The 17660-nt window shown below is 56.8% G+C and overlaps 2 protein-coding genes across 2 annotated transcripts in view; one reads left to right on the plus strand and one right to left on the minus strand.

Moving 5' to 3' along the window:
* Positions 1–598: 598 nt before the first annotated feature.
* On the plus strand, positions 599–9596 carry Nat8l (N-acetyltransferase 8 like). Its single transcript, XM_028870781.2, has 3 exons — positions 599–1052; positions 2210–2374; positions 4541–9596. Exons 1-3 carry the CDS (start codon positions 686–688, stop codon positions 4906–4908), a joined length of 900 nt encoding a protein of 299 aa, XP_028726614.1. The 5' UTR covers positions 599–685; the 3' UTR covers positions 4909–9596.
* Positions 9597–10980: 1384 nt separating this feature from the next.
* Poln (DNA polymerase nu) overlaps positions 10981–17660 on the minus strand; it is a 154366-nt gene continuing 147686 nt past the window's right edge. The window contains exons 22-25 of the mRNA XM_028870776.2: positions 17088–17166; positions 13268–13335; positions 12455–12516; positions 10981–11198 (exon numbers count right to left, since the gene is read on the minus strand). Coding sequence (XP_028726609.1) covers positions 11118–11198; positions 12455–12516; positions 13268–13335; positions 17088–17166 — 290 coding nt within the window. The 3' untranslated portion in view covers positions 10981–11117. The remainder of the gene's footprint in view (positions 11199–12454; positions 12517–13267; positions 13336–17087; positions 17167–17660) is intronic.

Here is a 17660-nt window from a genome sequence, read left to right on the forward strand (position 1 = left end):
CGAGGACTTCGGCCGGGCACCGCGTTCAGACAAAGGGGTGGGAGATGGAGACACTTCCGTAACTGCTGCCAGCGGCCGCGGAGGAGGAGGAGGAGGACGCGTTGCTGCTGCAGGCACGGAGGCCCGAGCGCAGCGGCAGCTTTGCGGGTGCTCAGGGGCGGGGTGGGATGCGTCCATCACTCGCTGTCCTCCGGGCGAGCCTCAAGCCCCCCACGCAGTGCCTCTCCAAGCGCCCTGTCTCTGTTGCCGCTCGCCAGCGCGCTCACTGAGGACCACTGGCCTGGCCGCTACCTCGCACTCTCGTCGCCGGGCCCCGCCGTGCTCCCGCGGTCCGCCCGCCGCGCAGCCCAAGTGTGCCATCGGGCGGGCGCGGAGGCGGCGTCAGCTCCCACCCCCGAGATCACATGGTGACCCTCGGCAGCCAATGCAGTGGACGCTAGGACCCTGCGGGACCCCGGGCGCCTCGACTGCACCGGCGCCGCTGCATTATAAATACTTCTCCAAAATGCGGCGCAGCTCCCTGCGCGCGCCCCGGCCGCCCGCCGCCTCCGCCCTGCGCCCCTGAGCTGCTGCCGCCGCCGCCGCCGCCGCCGCGGGTCCGAGGGCGCCGCGCCCTTGCCCTGGGCCCGGGCTCTGCCCGCCTCCGCCGGCCCGCGTCCCCGCGCTGCGCCGCCCGGCCGGGTGCATGCATTGTGGGCCTCCCGACATGGTCTGCGAGACGAAGATCGTGGCTGCGGAGGACCATGAGGCACTGCCGGGGGCCAAGAAGGACGCGCTGCTCGCCGCCGGCGGAGCCATGTGGCCCCCGCTGCCCGCCGCGCCCGGGCCGGCCGCCGCGCCCCCACCCGCGCCGGGTCCCCAGCCCCACGGAGGCACGGGGGGCGCGGGGCCGCCGGAGGGGCGCGGCGTGTGCATCCGCGAGTTCCGCGCAGCCGAACAGGAGGCGGCGCGCCGCATCTTCTACGACGGCATCTTGGAGCGCATCCCCAACACGGCTTTCCGCGGCCTGCGGCAGCACCCGCGCACCCAGCTGCTCTACGCCCTGCTGGCGGGTCAGTGCGCCGCGGGGGGCGGGGGGCCGGCGGGTCTGCCGCAGTCCCGGGCCGGGCCCGGCTCCAGCGGGTCCAGCGGACCCGCTTAGGGGACCGTCGCGCTTGACTCCGCCTTCTTCCTGGGTCCCCTTCTGGGAGCCCCGGTGCCGTGTCGGTGTGCGGGACCGGCGGGGAGGAGACCCGCTCGAACCCGCGGCGCAGCGCTGCGGGCTTACGGCCGCCGAGGCGCCTGGAGCGGGCGTGGGAACCGGCGCCGGCTAAGTGCAGGCGCTGCGGACCGGGAAGCACCGGGTCAGCAACTCAGTCCGCGGTGCCCGTTCTCCCCGTCGCGGGGCATCCCGGGTGGGGGCGGCGTGACAGGGCAGGTAGCGCTGCAGCTGCGGCCCGGCGCGACAACTATATATAATCTGCGGGCGGGGGAGGCCGCCTGAGGCTCAAGTGCTAATTTATGACGGGAAGACAGCCAGCTCCGCGGGGAGCCAGGGAGGCTGTTCGCCGGAGCCAGGGCCACAGGGAGGATATCCTGTGCGGTCTTGAAGTACACCCCTCCCCCCATTCATGTCATCCCATTCTGCAGATGAGGAGCTTGAGGCGACTCTCCCAAGGTCATTCAAGGGAGGCAACTTTTGCTCTAGTGCCTTTTCCTCCTCCACAGCAGAAATGAATCTGGAAGCAGTGTGGTGCTTGTCGCCTGACCCTGTGGGTCCAGTGGGCCCGGAAGCTGCCCAGGGATGGCTCTGACTGGGTCCCTTCACACCCCAGCGTGGGATGACCTGCATCGTTAGGCAGTGCCCTGGTGTCTCTGTCCAGCTCTTTGACTTAGCACCAGGTTAGATGGAGTAGGCAAGAGCCCTTTTGGAAACGGGGGCACCAAGGGCTGACCAGCACTGGCCTGCCCTAGGCTGTATTGTGGACCTTTGTTTCAGGTTGTGAAGGTAGCAGGTGTTTACGCCAGAGAGCTTGGAAATGAGGAAGCGTAGAAAGGGACTGCGGCCATGACTGCTCCTACACAGAGAAACAGTCCCTGGTGGGGCGCATCCCTAAGCACTGATTTACAAAGGTGGTTTGGACTCCGGGTGCTGTGGGGCCCACCCATGTCCCGCCTGGCCCGGTGCCCCTCTGCACCTGCCACCTCACCTGTGCCCCCTTGTCTGCAGCCCTCTGTTTTGCTGTGACCCGCTCACTGCTGCTGACGTGCCTGGTGCCAGCCGGGCTCCTGGCCCTGCGCTACTACTACAGTCGAAAGGTGATTCTGGCCTACCTGGAGTGTGCGCTGCACACGGACATGGCAGACATTGAGCAGTACTACATGAAGCCACCTGGTGAGTTCTGGAATTCCAGCTCTGCCCGCTCCCTGCCTCTTCTCCTTCGGGTCCAAGGGCCTGGGCTGGGGGATCCTGATGTTCTGAGCCTTCGGAATGACTGAGGCCTCTAGCTAAGTGTGGAGAGTTGGCTTGGGAGGCCAGAGCGCAGTCCTTTCCCTGGGGGCCTGGCTCCACCGTGCCCGCGCTGGTGGACACCTTTTCCGGGTACCTGCCTTGTGTATGTGTGTTGGGGAGTTAAGTCCCGGCTGGATCCTGAGCCAGCCCAGAGCGCCTTGGGTGGAGGAAGCCTGTATGGCACAGGAGAGCGGCTGGGCAGGGGTCCCGGCCTTATGCTTGGCATCCTGACCAAGAGACCCTCCTAGTGAGCCATAAGGAATTACTTCAGACCTCGGGGCTCTCTGTAGAAAGGGGGGGCTGGGAGCTGGAGACTGCTCTCCCCGAAACAAGCCCTGAAGCAGGATGGGTCTCGGGAACCAGAGGAGAGAGCCATTTGGGATGTGAGGGGCTGAGAATAGGGCACTGGCCAGCAGGAGGCCGTCTAGTTCAGGGAAGGGCAACCACTCTGGCTCTGCCAGCTGTAGTTTTTGCCAGCTCCTCCCCAGCTGTCCCTCTTGAGCCCCAACCTCCTACCCAGCTGGCCTCGATGCCTGCTGTTCTCCTTGGCCCTCCTCACATTGGAGGCCTCTGCAGGGCCCTCGGCCTACCTGGCATTGCTTGGGAAGAGACAGGGAAATGGTTGAAGTGGGCTTGGGTAGATGGCATGGGTGTGGCCAGAGGTCCCTGCTGTGTGCTCTGTCTGAGCTGTAATCCTCCAGGGATTGGAGTGTGGCAGCCTTGGCTAACCCTCGGACCTCTGCTGGGTTCACAGGACCCCACGAGAGCAAATGCTGGACAGCAGCTAACGAGGCTGTGTGGATCTATGAGAGTTCTCATGCGAATAGAGAAGCCAGACCTGGGAGAGTGAGAACACTCAGTCCTGGAGGCTGCCCTGACCTCTGCTCAGGCTTGTGTGGGTGGGTGTGGGGCAGTTGGTAAGAGTGGGCTTGGCCCGTAGGTTCCCCTTAGGGTGGGCGAAGTCCTAGAGACTCTGGGATGAGGGCCCTCCCGAGCTGTTGCTTTCTCGGCTGCGCTGATGGAGGGTGGGCAGGCCGCACCTTCAGCTTTAGAGCTCAGAGTCTGCACTGAAGGAGCTGGGCTCCCCCCCTCCCGACCCCCAAGAGGTGAGACATGAAGGTAGGGGTGCTTCCTACTGCCCGGTGGGGGCAAGTACAGGTGCAGAGCCTTTGGTGGAAGTTTGGCCCTTTGAGGGAAGGCCGGATCACCCACAGCACAGGCACTCTGGACCAGCCAGACGCTCTCTCTCCCCTGTCATCCCTCAGCTTTTGTTTTTCAGAAAGGTCTCTGGGTATCACCTTGACCATGGACCTTTGGTTTCCGAAGGTGGCTGGGTTCCCAGCAGCCTGTGCCCTTCAGCATCCTTCCCATCCCAACTCCTTATTCCCTCCTTATTCCCAGAGTGAGGCTGGGATTGGCTTTGCTTTAGGTGGGATGACTGACCTAGACCTCAGGCTCAGCGTCCAGTAGAGGCTGGATCACTGGGGCCTGGGCACGGCTGTGGCTGTCTGTGGTCTCTCACTGGTGTTTATAAAACATTCTTCTGGGTTCTCACTCAGTTCTGTCCCTGCAAGGATCCCAGAGGAGGAGGATGGCAGGCTGGGGGCTGGGATTCTGAGTAGGTCTTGAGGCCTTGGCTGTGGTTGCTCGTGGTTTTTCAGGTGGTCTGGGGGTAGGAATCTACTTCGTCAAAGTCTGCCCAGCTCCTAGGCACCTCCAACTACTATTCTGGCCAGGACAGTACAGACTCAGGTCAGAACTGATTGTGTCTGCCTGCGTTGTGGAATCTAGACACGCAAAGTTGGGCAGGTTAGCCTGGACTAAGGCTGTTGGAGTGTTTTTGCTGCTCAGGGGGTCTAAAGGAGGCAGCTTACCTGCTTATCCTGAATTATGGCCTCCCATGGTGTCCAAAAGAGCTGAAAGGAGGACCAGGGTACTGGAGGATTGGATATCACTGTGATACCCTGACTTGGTGCCCGGCTGGAATGGGCAGCTGAAGCCTCTCCAGCCTTCCATGCAAAATGTCCCTGACTGTTCTATCTTTCACAGGTTCCTGTTTCTGGGTGGCTGTGCTGGATGGCAACGTTGTGGGCATCGTGGCCGCAAGGGCCCACGAGGAGGACAACACGGTGGAGCTGCTGCGCATGTCCGTGGACTCACGCTTCCGCGGCAAAGGCATCGCCAAGGCTCTGGGCCGGAGGGTGTTGGAGTTCGCCATGTTGCACAACTACTCTGCAGTGGTACTGGGCACCACAGCCGTTAAGGTGGCCGCCCACAAGCTCTATGAGTCACTGGGCTTCAGACACATGGGCGCAAGTGATCACTACGTGCTGCCTGGCATGACCCTCTCGCTGGCCGAGCGCCTCTTCTTTCAGGTCCGCTACCACCGCTACCGCCTGCAGCTACGCGAGGAGTGACCACCACCACCTGCCCACCACCCTGTCTGCCCCCGTCCACCTCTGCCCTCCTGCTCGCTGCCCAGTGCGGCCCTGCTTTCCAATGCTCACCTTGGCGTTAGTTTGGGTTTTCCTTTCTCAGCATCACGCTGGTTCATTACCTGGCTGGTTCTGGGGGCCACAGGGTGTTGCTCATCTGCAACACTCTGGTGGGGTGGATTGTCTGCAGCCACGGCCCTTGCCTCCCCAGCCCATCAGAGTGGCTCGTCATGCCTTGAAGAGTAGCATTGTGGACCACCTGGACTATCCACAAAGCTGCCCAGCCTGCCTCCATCAGGGAAAGACTAGCCTTGCCCATCAAGCACAGAACCTCTACATCAAGCCCCCCAAGGAGCAGACCCCTGGCCCCCAGCCAGGCTAAGGCTCAGCCATTGGCCTCTGGAAGAGTGGCCTGCTGGGCTGGCCAGCCACTGCCCTGTGGGAGGCCAAGCTGGCCCTAGGCCCTGCTTTGCCCTGTGCATGCTGAGGACATGGCCTGGCTGCAGCATGCCGCATGCCACAGCCCCCTGCCCCTCTGCCCTGCCCAGCCTGGACCTCAGGCCCGAGCTGGTGAGCTCCCCTGTCCTGTCCTGAGCTGGCCTCTGGAGGGCCTACCTGCCTGACCCTGTCTGCTCTCTGGTGGGGCCTGGCCTGGCCTGGCCTAACCTGGCTCTATCCACTCCTGCTTTGCTTCGAAATCATCTTACCTCTTTCCCTTTTTGGTCCCCATGCCTCCTTGCTCTGGCTGACTTGGCTGGTCACCCGGGTTTGGTTCCTGTAGCAATCCACTGCACAGCATGGTGGGGATTTCATGGGGGTGGGGGGACACCTCCCCCAACACCTGTTAGATCAGGTGGCCCCCTCCCAGCTGCCCGAGGCCCCGTGGCCTCATGCTGTTTGTGGGGTCTGCCTTGTGAATGTAACTAGCTCAGGCTGTTGTTGGCAATGCCTGCCACAGCTTTTCCCAGCCTGAAACAACCCATTCTCTAATAAGTTACGTAGACAGAATAGCACTCTGCATGACTTTAATTCCTGGGACAAAATGGTAGTTTGAGCCTCCAGACAGACACACACCTGTGTGGTGCTAGCATACACCCGGTCTCTGGCCCCATCTGATGGGGGTGGGTGGCCGGGTAGGTGAAGATTTAAGTATGGAAGGAGACTCTAATTTAGTGTAACTGCTCCCAAAGTGCATTCCTGGTCTGTGAGGCCTCAGGCTGCCCCTTGAATCCTTGTGTGTAGGACTGAGGGAACTGGAGGGCCCTAAAGCCTCACAGGAGGGGCTAGGCACTGCTTTGCGGGTAGGAGCTGGTGGATGGGGTGGGTCCAGCCATCTCACTATAGACTACTCTGCTGGGCCAACTGTGCTCCTGGCCTCTCCCTTTTGAGGTCCCACTTAGGGTCCAGCCTAGATGGGGGGAGGGCTGGTGGCCTGGGACAGGGAAGAGAAGGCGGTGGCTGGTAGTGCTCAGGTGGCCAGGCTGAAATCTGGACTTAGCTTCAGTGTGGGGTGGGGGTGGGGCACAAAGGCCCATCTACACCCTCTGTGTGGGGCTTGGGGACAAGGAGTGGCAGCCTGGGTAGGCCATGGAGCTGGGCCCCTAGCACCAAGGCTACATTCTTAAAAAGGCTCTTTAGAGCGAATGAATTGGTGGAACAAGCCCAGCTTCCCAAGGGGCCTTTTGTCCTGTTAGCAATTGAGGCATTTGCAGAACACTGTACAGACCCCGCTCTCCCCTGTACATTCCTCCCTGGTGGTGCCCGGTCCCCTCTCGGGGATGGGAGTTTTGTAGACTGTACAGAAATTGGCACCCTATTTTCTTGCAGCTCTCAGATTTTGTTAATCTGGATTATACAGACAGACGTAAAGTGTTTTAGCAAAATGGAAAACAAACAGTTGTGCCTTTTTCCTCTTTTCTGTTTGGATTGGTCTCGGCTTGGGGCTAGTCTTAGTTGTTGTGGGGGTATAGGAACTGCTGGGGTCGGAGGCCGGGGGTCAGAGGCTGCTGGTGGGTCTGAGGCCTGGCTGGGCCTAAGTGGATACCACCAGCTGCCAAGGCTTCTCTGATCCTGTGCCTTTGGGGCCTGTAGTCTTTGGGGTTGGAAGGGCACTGGGATCATTTGGGCCAGGGCAGAGCTTGGGGATCCCATAGCCACCCATGTTTCCTTGGTACTGACCTGGGATGAACTCATAGTAGATTCCCCAATCCTAGGAACCTGGGGGGAAGGTGTGGTCCTTCTGGCCTATTGGCACCTGTCCACCCAAGGGGATCTCTTCCTGCCGAACAGCGCACGGGTAAAGGGAAGCTTGCTGGGCTCTTGATTACTCGTTGTCTGCCTTTGGTTGGTGCCAAGACTTGGTTGAGATGCCAGGAATGGGTGGTGGGGTAGGTTCCAGCTGCACCAGGATGGAGCTTCACCAGGCAGTATGTAGCCTGGCAAGGCCTGAGGCCCTGGAGGCGCATCTGTCTCCCTGGGCTGGAGGGAGCTGAGCATGCTGATGACTGGGCCTGGCCCTGTCCACTTCATCCCAGCCAGGGCTCTAAGTGCTCTGCGCATGTGCACTGATGTGAATTTTCTATGTTTGTTGAGATTCTGATGTTTCTTCTACCTCTGTGGAGGCCCTCCTCCCTGTTCCACCTGGTGGCTATGAGCTTGGTGCAGCTCCTTTGAGTTTGCTGGCCATCTCCCCCTCCCTTGGCCCTCCAAGCACCTGAGGTGGCCAGCACTTGTACTCCGGGCCTGGGAAGGCCCAGGGAAGGCCAGCCTGGGGTCTGGCCCTGTGCTCAGGATCTGTGGCTTCCAGGAGTGCTATTGTGTGCTTGGAAGCCTCTGTTTTAGAGTAGGGAGGGTGGAAGAGGTGGTGGAGTGTACCTACAGCACAGACCTGGTACACCACTGCTTGACTGTCCCGGGCAGCTCCCACTGCCCAGGCATGTGTCTCTGCAGATGCCTAGTTTCAGCTGTATGGTCGGGAGGCTGGCCTGCATGTGCTAAGCTCTGGCCCCTGAAGGGTGGGGTGGCACACTCCTGAATGTAGCGAGGCCAAGCCCTGGTGGACATGGCAATCTCTCCCCTGTTCTCCCACCCCCGTGCTCACCCTTCACCCTAGCATTGCCCTGGGGCTGGGCAGCAGCTGAGGGATGTGCTAACCTGGCTGAGGTGGGAGAAGGCTCTGGCTGGGAGGCCCTGTAGATAAGAGGCTGGTGGTCTCAGGGGTTTGGACAGTTCCCATCCTGCACTGGTACCCTTTGTCAGAGGAGGGGATAGGTCAGAGCACAGAGTCAGGGACACACCTGAGGGGAGCTGGAACTCTGTAAGCCGCAGTATCCTCACTTGCTGCTGGAAAGCACCCTGCCCATTCCCACTTGCCTCTGCCAGCTCCAGGTGGCCCCGCAGTCACAGCTTCCTGGAGCTGGCTTCCAGGGCTGTGCCTGGGGCTAGAGGCTTGGGGAGAAAAGTTTCTGGGTCTTGCTGGTGCCTGGGGCTTCTTGGGGGCTGGGCACGGCTTCCTAGCTGAGTAGGAGCTGTGCAGCACCCATGAGGCTCCCTTCTGTCAGGGCCCAAGGGGCAGCCTGAGAGTTGACCTGAGGCGGTTGTGTCTCCCCGTCTGTGGTAGGTCGCACTGCTGCCAGCACCTGTTGCTCCCTGTCTCTCTGTCAATTCTGGCCTCAGCAATGGTCCTGTCCTTGGCTCTTGGCCACACTGCTGGGCGTGGGGCAGACCCTGGGCTGCGCTGCTCTTTGGTGCTGCCATCACTGTGCTTCCAGCAGGGGTGGGGTCCATGGAAGGTGGGCAGAGCTTGCCTGGGTCTGGGTAGAAGATGGGCCTTGACTTACCACTGTTGGATGTATTTTTTTTTAAACAGCAATAATTAGCCATTTTAAAGAAGGGGTGTAGCTGCGTAAATGTGCATACCCACCTGTGTATGTGCATCTGTGCACACATGTGTGAGCATGTGCATCTGAGAGTATGTGAATGCATGTGTGAGCATCTGTATGAGTAGGTGCGTGTGTGCACAAGCACATGCCATTTGTAATCATGTGCTCATGTGACTATATGTGCCCAAGAAATCACATTCATGTGTTGCATGTGTGTGAGCATGTATGAGTATTTGTGTGTGCATGTGTGGGCATCTCCATGTGTGTGGATGTGTGCATGTGTGTTGGTATGTGCACATGTGTAGCAGTGGGAGGGAACCAGTGGGAACAGTCTGATCTGGGAGGCACTTTGTGGTAAGAAGCAGGGTCTTGCGGTTGTCTCTCACTGTGCCCTCCCCTGCCCGCCCAGCTCCATGTGAATGTAGCACAACCCCACCAGGCCAGCTGAGCCTCTGCTGGCCCTCACTTCTGTCCATCTCCCCCTCAGCTGAGGGTAGGGCAGAGGAGCTGGAGGCCCCCTGGACAGGACACAGCTGGGTTTGGTCAGGGTGCAGAGGGTGTGACACAGTGGCAGATCTCACTGTCGTGGTTTTGTTCCTGAATTTGTACTGTGAGCCCATGATGGGGGTGGGGGTGTCCTGAGACCCCAGGATGTGCCAAAATAGCCCCTAGGGCCAGGTGACGAGCCGAGTTCCCAAGAAGACAGGCTGGGGGCCCAAGTGGGTGTGTGCCCCTGCCTGCACGGCCCCCAATGCTGCTGTTTTTCAATAAAATCAGAACTGAAGGAAACCGGCTCTGTGCTTTTTTGAGGCACCTCCTGGGGTGGATATTCTGGGTTTCCCACTGTCTGGGCTGTTTCTGCTTGTGTTTGGCTGAGCTGGACCCTGGATCGGAGTGGAATCAGTGAGGCAGGGGTAGGGCCTTGGTGTCCCTGTCAGGGAGAGGTCCTTTCCCTCAACTGGTCCCAAGCCCAGCCTTCTGTGCTGCGCTCTCCCGGACCAGGGAAGAGGTGCCTGGATTCCTCCTTGGTCAGGGATGGGTAAGGGTTCTGCAGCCCTCCACACTTTCCTAAGTGTGGTAGATGCAGAGACAGAGACAGTTGTCTGTGAGACAACTCAGCTGAGGGTGAAAGGCGAGGGGGCAGGGGACCGACTCAGGCCCAGCAGCGACCTGAAGGTTTTACCCTACCTCTCTACTGGTTCCCAGTTCCCGGGTGTCAGCACAGCTAGGACACCTGTAGTGTGGTCCCCTGGCTACCAAGTCCCATTGTTCTGGCCTGTTTCTGGGATCTGGGTATTTACAAGGCCAAGACTCCTGGGCTTATGGGGGTTGGACCCATGGAGAGCTTCACTCTTCTCCCAAGGGGCTTTTCTGGACCCTGATGGTGCTGGCAGTCTCCTGCTGGATGGCTTCACCACAGGCTGTGGCTCCTGCTGCTTTATCCGCCTGTCTACTCACAAACATCTTAGGGATGATTTGAGATCTAAGAAGGTATCAGAGTTGGCCAAGTTGAGGGGTAGACATCATGGTGAATGAGGACACATTTCCTGCCAGATCCCGGTGCAGGATACCAGCCAGCCTTGTCAGTAGGGAGACCCTTGGAGGCTGGGAGAGGGTTTCCAAAACTCTGACATTGAGCCCAGCCTCTGGATAGCTTTCTAGGAGTTTCCTCCCCACCTCCCTTCTTTCTTGTCCAGAAGCCAAAAGGAATGTAACCATGGCATGGTCAGGGGAGAGTTGGTGATATTTTCCTGGGCTTGGGTGACATGACAACCCATCTCTGAGACATCTTAAGTGAAACAGCCAGTGGGCTGCCTGCCATGGAACTGGACCTTTTATCTTAAACCTTGTGGTACACTTCCCAGTGCCAGCTGTTGGCTTCCATACTGGACATGCTCCATGATGGCTTATGTTTGGCACAGGGAAGAACAGGGCCCGAGTGGACACCCATCAAGGGCCAAGTGGGTTGAGGCACTCCCCAGTCAGCCCCTTGCTGAGTAGAGTGTATATTGTACGTGTGTGCACCTGTAGGAAGAATCCCCTCAGTCAAGGAGAAGACAGCGTCTCATTAGGCATTTACTGCAGGTAGTAACAGTTGTTCCATACAGGGTCAGTGTGTCTGCATTAGTCTGGCCCTCACGGAGTGCGAGATGGGGAAAGGCTGCAGGACAGATTGGTGGAAACCAGCTGTCTCCTCCCACTGTTGCCCAGGGATGGACAAACTTAAGATGAAAAAATGTACTTGATGGGGCTTGGTACTGAAGGGGGAGCTCATGCTAGATGGGCTGTTGCAGGGAGATTTGCTGTGGCTCAGGCTGAGTCCAGGGTCTCCTGCAGTGGGGCCAGGTGTCCCCATGAGCGGCCGACACTCAAATTCACCTTTAGGGGTACCTGTAGGGTGACAACCAGAAATGACCTTCCAAGAGAAACAGCCACCTCCCAGGCCCTCCAGCAGGTTGAAGAGGTAGCAAAGCACAGGGACACACACCTCCACACAGAGAGCAGTCACATATACAGGCATATACATGGACACACACATGTATACTCACATTTGCCTTGCTGTGAGCTCACATCAGATGCCTACCATCTGATAGTAGATAGGAGCTCCCTAGCTACTAGGCTGTGTAGGTCTGCATGGTGCCTTAGGGTAGAAATGTCTTAATGCAACATGTGCTCACCCTGTCAGGGCTGTGTGTTGTAGAGATGCTAGGGGGCAGAAGACCCCTGCTTGGGTGGGCTTTCCCCCAAGACAAAGCCACTGTGTCTGAAGAAAGGGACTGGCCCCCAGCTGTTTGCCTGTCTTCTGCCTCTTGAAGGCCCCCTGACTGCAGCTACGTTTAGTTTCCTGGGCTTCAAGCTCCTCCCCTAGCATCTACTTCTTTCCCACCACAGGCATGGGTTTTGCAGACTACTTCAGGGGGCAGGGTAAATACATGTGTGGCTCCTTAGCCCTGCAAAGCTGCCACCTCTCCAGAGGTGCACAGTGCCCTGCTGTGCAGCAGGGGTCTGGCAGGTCAGAGTCTTCCCCAGGAAAGCCTCAGAGCCTGTGAGCAGAGCCAAGGCTGCTCTGGAAGGTGGTCAGCCAGCTTCTGTGGCTCTGGTTGGTTCTGAGGTACCCACGGGGCTGGATACTTGACTAAGTGACAAGATGTGTTTCTGGTACCATCTGGGTGGCTCTACAGGCTTCCAGGCCTCCCACCTTGTTTCTCCCTGCCCAGTTGTCTACACTGCTCTGGGGAGTCTATGCTGAAACACCCAGGGGTCTTTTCCCAGAGCTGCCTCCAAGCAGGATCCAGCCAGGTGCAGAGTGGGCCCGTGTTTAGACATGCCGTGGGGTGTACTTGGGGTAGGTGGGGCCCAATGCTCACACCCTCAGTGAGGGTGAGCCTCAGGGAAGGGGTTTGTAGGCTGGTAGGAGCAGCAGCAGATATCTATGGTGGTGGCTTCTTACCAGGGACCAACCAAGTCATCGAGTAGGGAAAGGGACAAATGGAGACTTGGAGGGCAGCAGTCCTGGTGCACAAGGCTTGCCTTATTCCTTGCCCTCCTGACCTCTGGAGAGTGGGTCCTGACCTCTTGCACACCCTGGGTTGACTCCAGCTGTGAGGGATGTGGCAGGGATGCTGGGCAGATGTGTGTCTCCTCACCTGCAGCTGCAGTTCCAGGGTCTGTACCTGTTGCAAGGACTCCATGATCCTTCTGACAAGAGCTAGAACAGGAAAACAGCTGCTTAAAGCTGTGTGGGTCCAGGTCTGGCCAGCCTTCTGGCTTCCAGGCCCCAGGAGTTGAGAACTGAGGAACCTTCAGGATCCTGCCTGACCCCAAGTAACCTGGTTATTTCTTGGGTCTACAAGCCGCTCAAACCAACTAACTGGTCAGGGCCTTGATCCTCTCATGTGACCTCACAGCTGGTTCAACATCGTGTCCACACCCATGGCTCTGGATGCAGCTTAGCAGACCCTCAGCCCACCCTTCTGGACACTGTACTGACTGGGCTGGCTCCATCCTTCCACCCCAGCTCTTCCTAGCAGAGGCAGGCCAGCTGAGGTGGTAGGCACTATGCCCACACCACTAGTTCTGGCTATGGTGCTGGGGTTAGGAGGAAGCACCAGGTTATCCTTCCCAGTCAATAGTCTGGGCATGGAAGACCACGATCCCTGATGCTTCTGGCACAGGTCTAATGTTCTTGTCATGCCTCCAAAGGGAACTTTGTGGCCCTGACAGAACGATCTATCTTGTGAGCTTGTGTCGTCTCTCCAGACTGCCCTGACTGGAGGCTCAGCCATGGATGTCTGTGCACAGAAGCTTCTGGAGCATTAGACATATATCTTCCCTTACTAGGGTCACTAAACTAGCTGCCAATTGAGAGAGGCTTTGAGAGACAGAGTAGGAGAAGCTTCAAAGAGACAGCAGATTTCTTGACTGTGGGTAACACCACCCCTGTGCTCCCCTGGACGCACCTGCAAACTCAGGGATCTGAGTATCTTCTACTTCAAACAGCAGCTCATCATGAATTTGGGCAATTAACCTGGAGAGGAAGGAAGTCACTTGTGGGTGTGGATACTTCCACTTGGTACCTAGTGTTATCATTCACAGTTCCTAATAGGTTGTTTGGCATCCGGTTTATGAAAGGGTGTGGCTCTGTGTGCAATAGGTATGGCTATCCTGGCACTGTGCCCTGGGGTTGCTTACCATCAGAAGGACAGCTCCAGGGAGTGGGCAGAAGGGACCAGGAGGGGGATAAATGACTTCTGAAGAGCTGACTTCCAGCTCCTGAGCGGACTGAGCATTTCACACTCCTGGAAGACTGGCAGGGCAGAGGAAGAACCCCTAGGGGCAGAGCACATGCAACCCCTGCGTGTTCTCTCCTCTTCACTGGTTGTGAGATGTGATGATGAGCGTAGATGGGGCAGGAGAGCTGAGGGGCATTAGGAGAGTCGCTCCTGCTGTGAGGAGTGAGGCTAAATCGAGAATGTGGTGGAGCATACCCTTTAGCTTAGAGGAAGTGATGGGGCAATATTTTTTCTTTTCTTTTTTCTATTTTTCAGAGCTGAGGACTGAACCCAGGGCCTTGTGCGTGCTAGGCAAGTGCTCTACCATTGAGCTAAATGCCCAACCCTGGGCAATATTTTTTAAAATTTGCTTTTAAAGTCACATAAAGATTCAACAGAACTTGGAAAATGTAGAAATTCAAAGGTACAAAATCACATCAGATATGGGATATTTTGATGGCCTGTAGAGGACTGAACATGTCCTTTGGGACACTAAACCACAGTTCCAGTTGACTGGCTTCATGGCCCACTCAGGCCCCATTTCTCTAGCGGTCCTGCATGGCCCCTGGAGCCTCTTCTGGCACCAGTAAGAAGAGGACTCTAGGCAGCAGTGCTCTGATGGGCAGGGCAAACAGATTCAAGCAGGTGAGTGGGGGAACAGTACAGATGTGCACAGGATGAGGCATGGAGTGCTGGGGACATCTGAGGACTCAACCATACATCTATGTCAGCACATGCAACAGCTTGCCACAAGCCCACAGGATCCTTGGGAGGGTGAGATCCTGGTGGTCAAGCTCCCCAGAGAGATGACACTTCAAAATCCTTGTAGATGTGTAGTCCCCAGATCTGGCCAGCACCTTTGTGGGTGCACAGGGTTAGCTGGTCCTACACTGTCAGGAATGGAGTGTGTAGTATAGGCGATAAGGATGGTCACAAGGACCTATAGTCCCCAGGGAAGGGAAGAGGGCATAGAGGGTCCCATGTGTGCTGTCTTCTATGACCCTTGCTCTGTCTTCTGGATGGGACTCTGAAGGGCAATAATCCCATGCCATATGTCCCCCACTGCTGTTTGCCCTGGATTCCCCCATGGCACTGGAAGCTGAGGCTCACAGGGAAGTTGTGGCACCTCTCTCTACCCCAGCAGTGATAAAGGATCTGACTGTGGACCCTGGCTAGAAGGAAGGAGCAGTCTTCAAATGCCTGACCAGAGCGGCCATGATGGCACTCGACAGCAGAGTTCTATGGTGACCTGTCCATCTATCTTCTTCTCTGACACCCTTTTGTTATTGGGTGGGGAAGAGAAGGGTCTATGTTCCGAGCAAACACACCATCTCCTCTAAGATGGGGTGACCCAGAAGTCATCTGTTTTCAAACTCCCAGGAAGGCTTGTAAAGAGTTGCCTTGACCGTCACTACCTTCTTTTGCCAGGAAGGTGTTGTGATAGCCAGAGCAGCTACCTCTATCATGGCACCAAAGGAAAGGACCTGAGCTTCTAAAACAAAGTCAGCAATTTCTGTGCCTTGGATTTGGCAGGAAAACAACACACCTTTTTGAGTCCAGGCTACTATAGCCAGGCCATTGTTACTAGAGGTCAACAAATGCATATCCTAAAGACGGTGCAGGCAATGGACACAGCATGCTGGGCCCAGACTGTGGAAGAGTGGAGTATACATTCTCAGAGACATTCACAGAGGCTTCCCTTGTGTTTTATGTACTGCCTCTAGTTAGGGCATCAGCACTGCCCTTCTAGAAGCCAGACTGTGGTAGGGCATGGCAGGCACTAAGCTGCAGCACTGACATGCTTTCTTAAACTAATACCAAGGTGTCTGGCAGGCCTTGGCTCCCAAGGGGTTTACTTTTCAAATGGACAGAAGCCTCAGAAGAGGCACTTGGAACTCTTTCCAGATTTAGCAGGAGTGCTTTCACACTTCTCGAAATCACACCATACAATCTGAGCTGCCAGTGTGGCAGGACCTAATAGGTGTGACTGTTAGTCACTCACACATCACCGTCACAGCCACAGAGACATCACACTTCTCACTGGAAGCTGGGGCACAGGGAAAAGCAGGAGAAGCAGAAGAATGCAGGCTTAGACCACCCAGGCTCCAGGGGCCATGCCTCCATAGGTTACCATCTGCTCCGCAGAGGACACAGGGCTACTGGATTTGCATCTGGTTGGCCTGACCCAGGCAGACAAACGCTGGCCCTTTGAGAGGACTTCCAAAAGGGCCTAACCTCATCCCTTTGCCAATAGCCTGCCAGGCAGCTCCCTCTCATGGAGCACCCTAGCAATGCTGAATTCTTGGTGGTTTCCTCTTAGAAGTGTGTTTGTCTGGTGGCACAGGCCAGGAGAATGCAGTCCTGGGAGGACGCCTAGCCCCAGCCTGACTCTGCCTGAACTTGGACAAGGTGCATGCTGCTTATTGCCTCAGTTTCCTTTTCTCTGTACTCCTGAGTCAGATTTTCTGTGCTTACCTTTTGGAAAGACATTGCAGCCAAGGAGACCCTAAACCTTAACATGCTAACGTCTTTCACCAATTCTAAAAACAGCACCAGAGAAGCAACTTGCTAGCCTTGCATGTGGCAGATGCAGAGTGCCATGTGCTTGCAGCAGCTGCCAGGATGGGCTAACACAGGCTGTGTACAGCCCAAGTGAAGCTAGAGGTTATCCTACGAAGAGTGGGAGTGGGCAGACGGACAGATTCCATCAAAAACAAGGAACTGGGAGGAAATCATTGAGAGTACTAGGCAGAAGACAGAGAGGGGTGACAGGAGAAACCAGCTGGGCCCAGCTTTGCAGTCTGCTCCTAGCTCTTGGGGCAGGGCTCAGCTGCTGTCTCTGCACCTTCCTCTGGTACTCTTCCCAGAGGGCTTGTAGCTTCCCAAACTATTATTTTTCAGTAGGAAAGTGCCTGAACAGGGCTGCAAAAGGCAGCAGACAATAGGGCTTGGAGCTGAGCCTTCTGCCCTTGGGTCTGTGTGACAGCAGTCCACAGAGCATACTCCCGTTCAGAGGTGTGAAAACCACCCAAGAACATGGGTCAGAGGTAAAAATGGACAGGGAAAATGTTTGAAGAAAAAAGTTTTTGAAAGAAATATGAGAGGTTGCTGATAAAGGAAAACGCATGCCTTGAACGTGAATTAAATTACAGGTCAAGAAAAACTGTGAGCTTGGTGAGGAATGCCCATAGACAAGCAGGTTCCCATGTCTCCAAAGCTCTCTTGGGGCTGCAGCACAGGGGCCCATGGGACCCATTTCACATTTTAGGATCTAGGGAAGCTGTCATCTTCCTGTAGGAGATTTCCTCCCAGGACTAGAGGTGCTGACCCACTTAGGCAGTGTTATGGGCACCCTGGTGTGTAGAGGCCCATGGGAGGAGCTTGGAGTCCTTAGGGTAGGATGGGAAAACATGCGGTGGGTAGAAGGAGCCGTGCTGATTTGTCACCCAGCAAACCTCTTTGGCAGGAGTTCAAGGCTGGACCCTGGAAAAATGACTGCTTCACTGACCTGGCTGTCAGGGTTGGGGACGTGGCCACTGCAGCAAAGATGCGGATCATGGCCAGCTTACAGAGGTCTGCGGCTGAACCTGTGGACACAAGGGTTCTGGTTTAGGGTCTGAGGTACGAGGCACACAATAGCTGTTATAGAGACATCCCCATGGACACTACTCACTCCACTGGCTAACAATGAAGGAGTTTTTGCAAATGGAAGCAAACCAGCAGCAACAGAGCTGCTTCCTTCTCGGTGCTGGGGGGATGTGCGGTTTGGGTACCTTACTGAGGAAGCCTAACCCCAGCCCGATACTCAGGTGATAAACCAGGTTCCAGGTCTCAGCCTGTGTCAAGTAACCCATCTCTAGGACTGGCTCTATTATGGGGACTCAGGATCCTACTTTTAGAGGGGAACAGAATGACCTCCATGGGTCTGGGGAGTTCATCTTTTTATTTCATTTCTTATGGGTCTGGCTACATAGCTCAAGATGGCTTCAATTTTTTGGCAGTTCTGCTTCAGTCTTCCAAGTTAATATTACAGGTACGCCTCACCATGTCCTTCCAAACATGCCTTAAACATGAAGATGAC

The sequence above is a fragment of the Peromyscus leucopus genome, chromosome 7 (genome assembly GCF_004664715.2).
Source record: "Peromyscus leucopus breed LL Stock chromosome 7, UCI_PerLeu_2.1, whole genome shotgun sequence".
NCBI classification, from domain to species: Eukaryota; Metazoa; Chordata; class Mammalia; order Rodentia; family Cricetidae; genus Peromyscus; species Peromyscus leucopus.

Excerpts from the sequence above, each read along its gene's own strand:
- Nat8l (XM_028870781.2), top strand. The coding sequence starts at position 686 with ATGCATTGTGGGCCTCCCGACATGGTCTGCGAGACGAAGATCGTGGCT. Across the intron at positions 1,053-2,209 it reads GCTCTACGCCCTGCTGGCGG|CCCTCTGTTTTGCTGTGACC; the intron begins GTCAGTGCGCCG and ends CCTTGTCTGCAG. Across the intron at positions 2,375-4,540 it reads GTACTACATGAAGCCACCTG|GTTCCTGTTTCTGGGTGGCT; the intron begins GTGAGTTCTGGA and ends TATCTTTCACAG.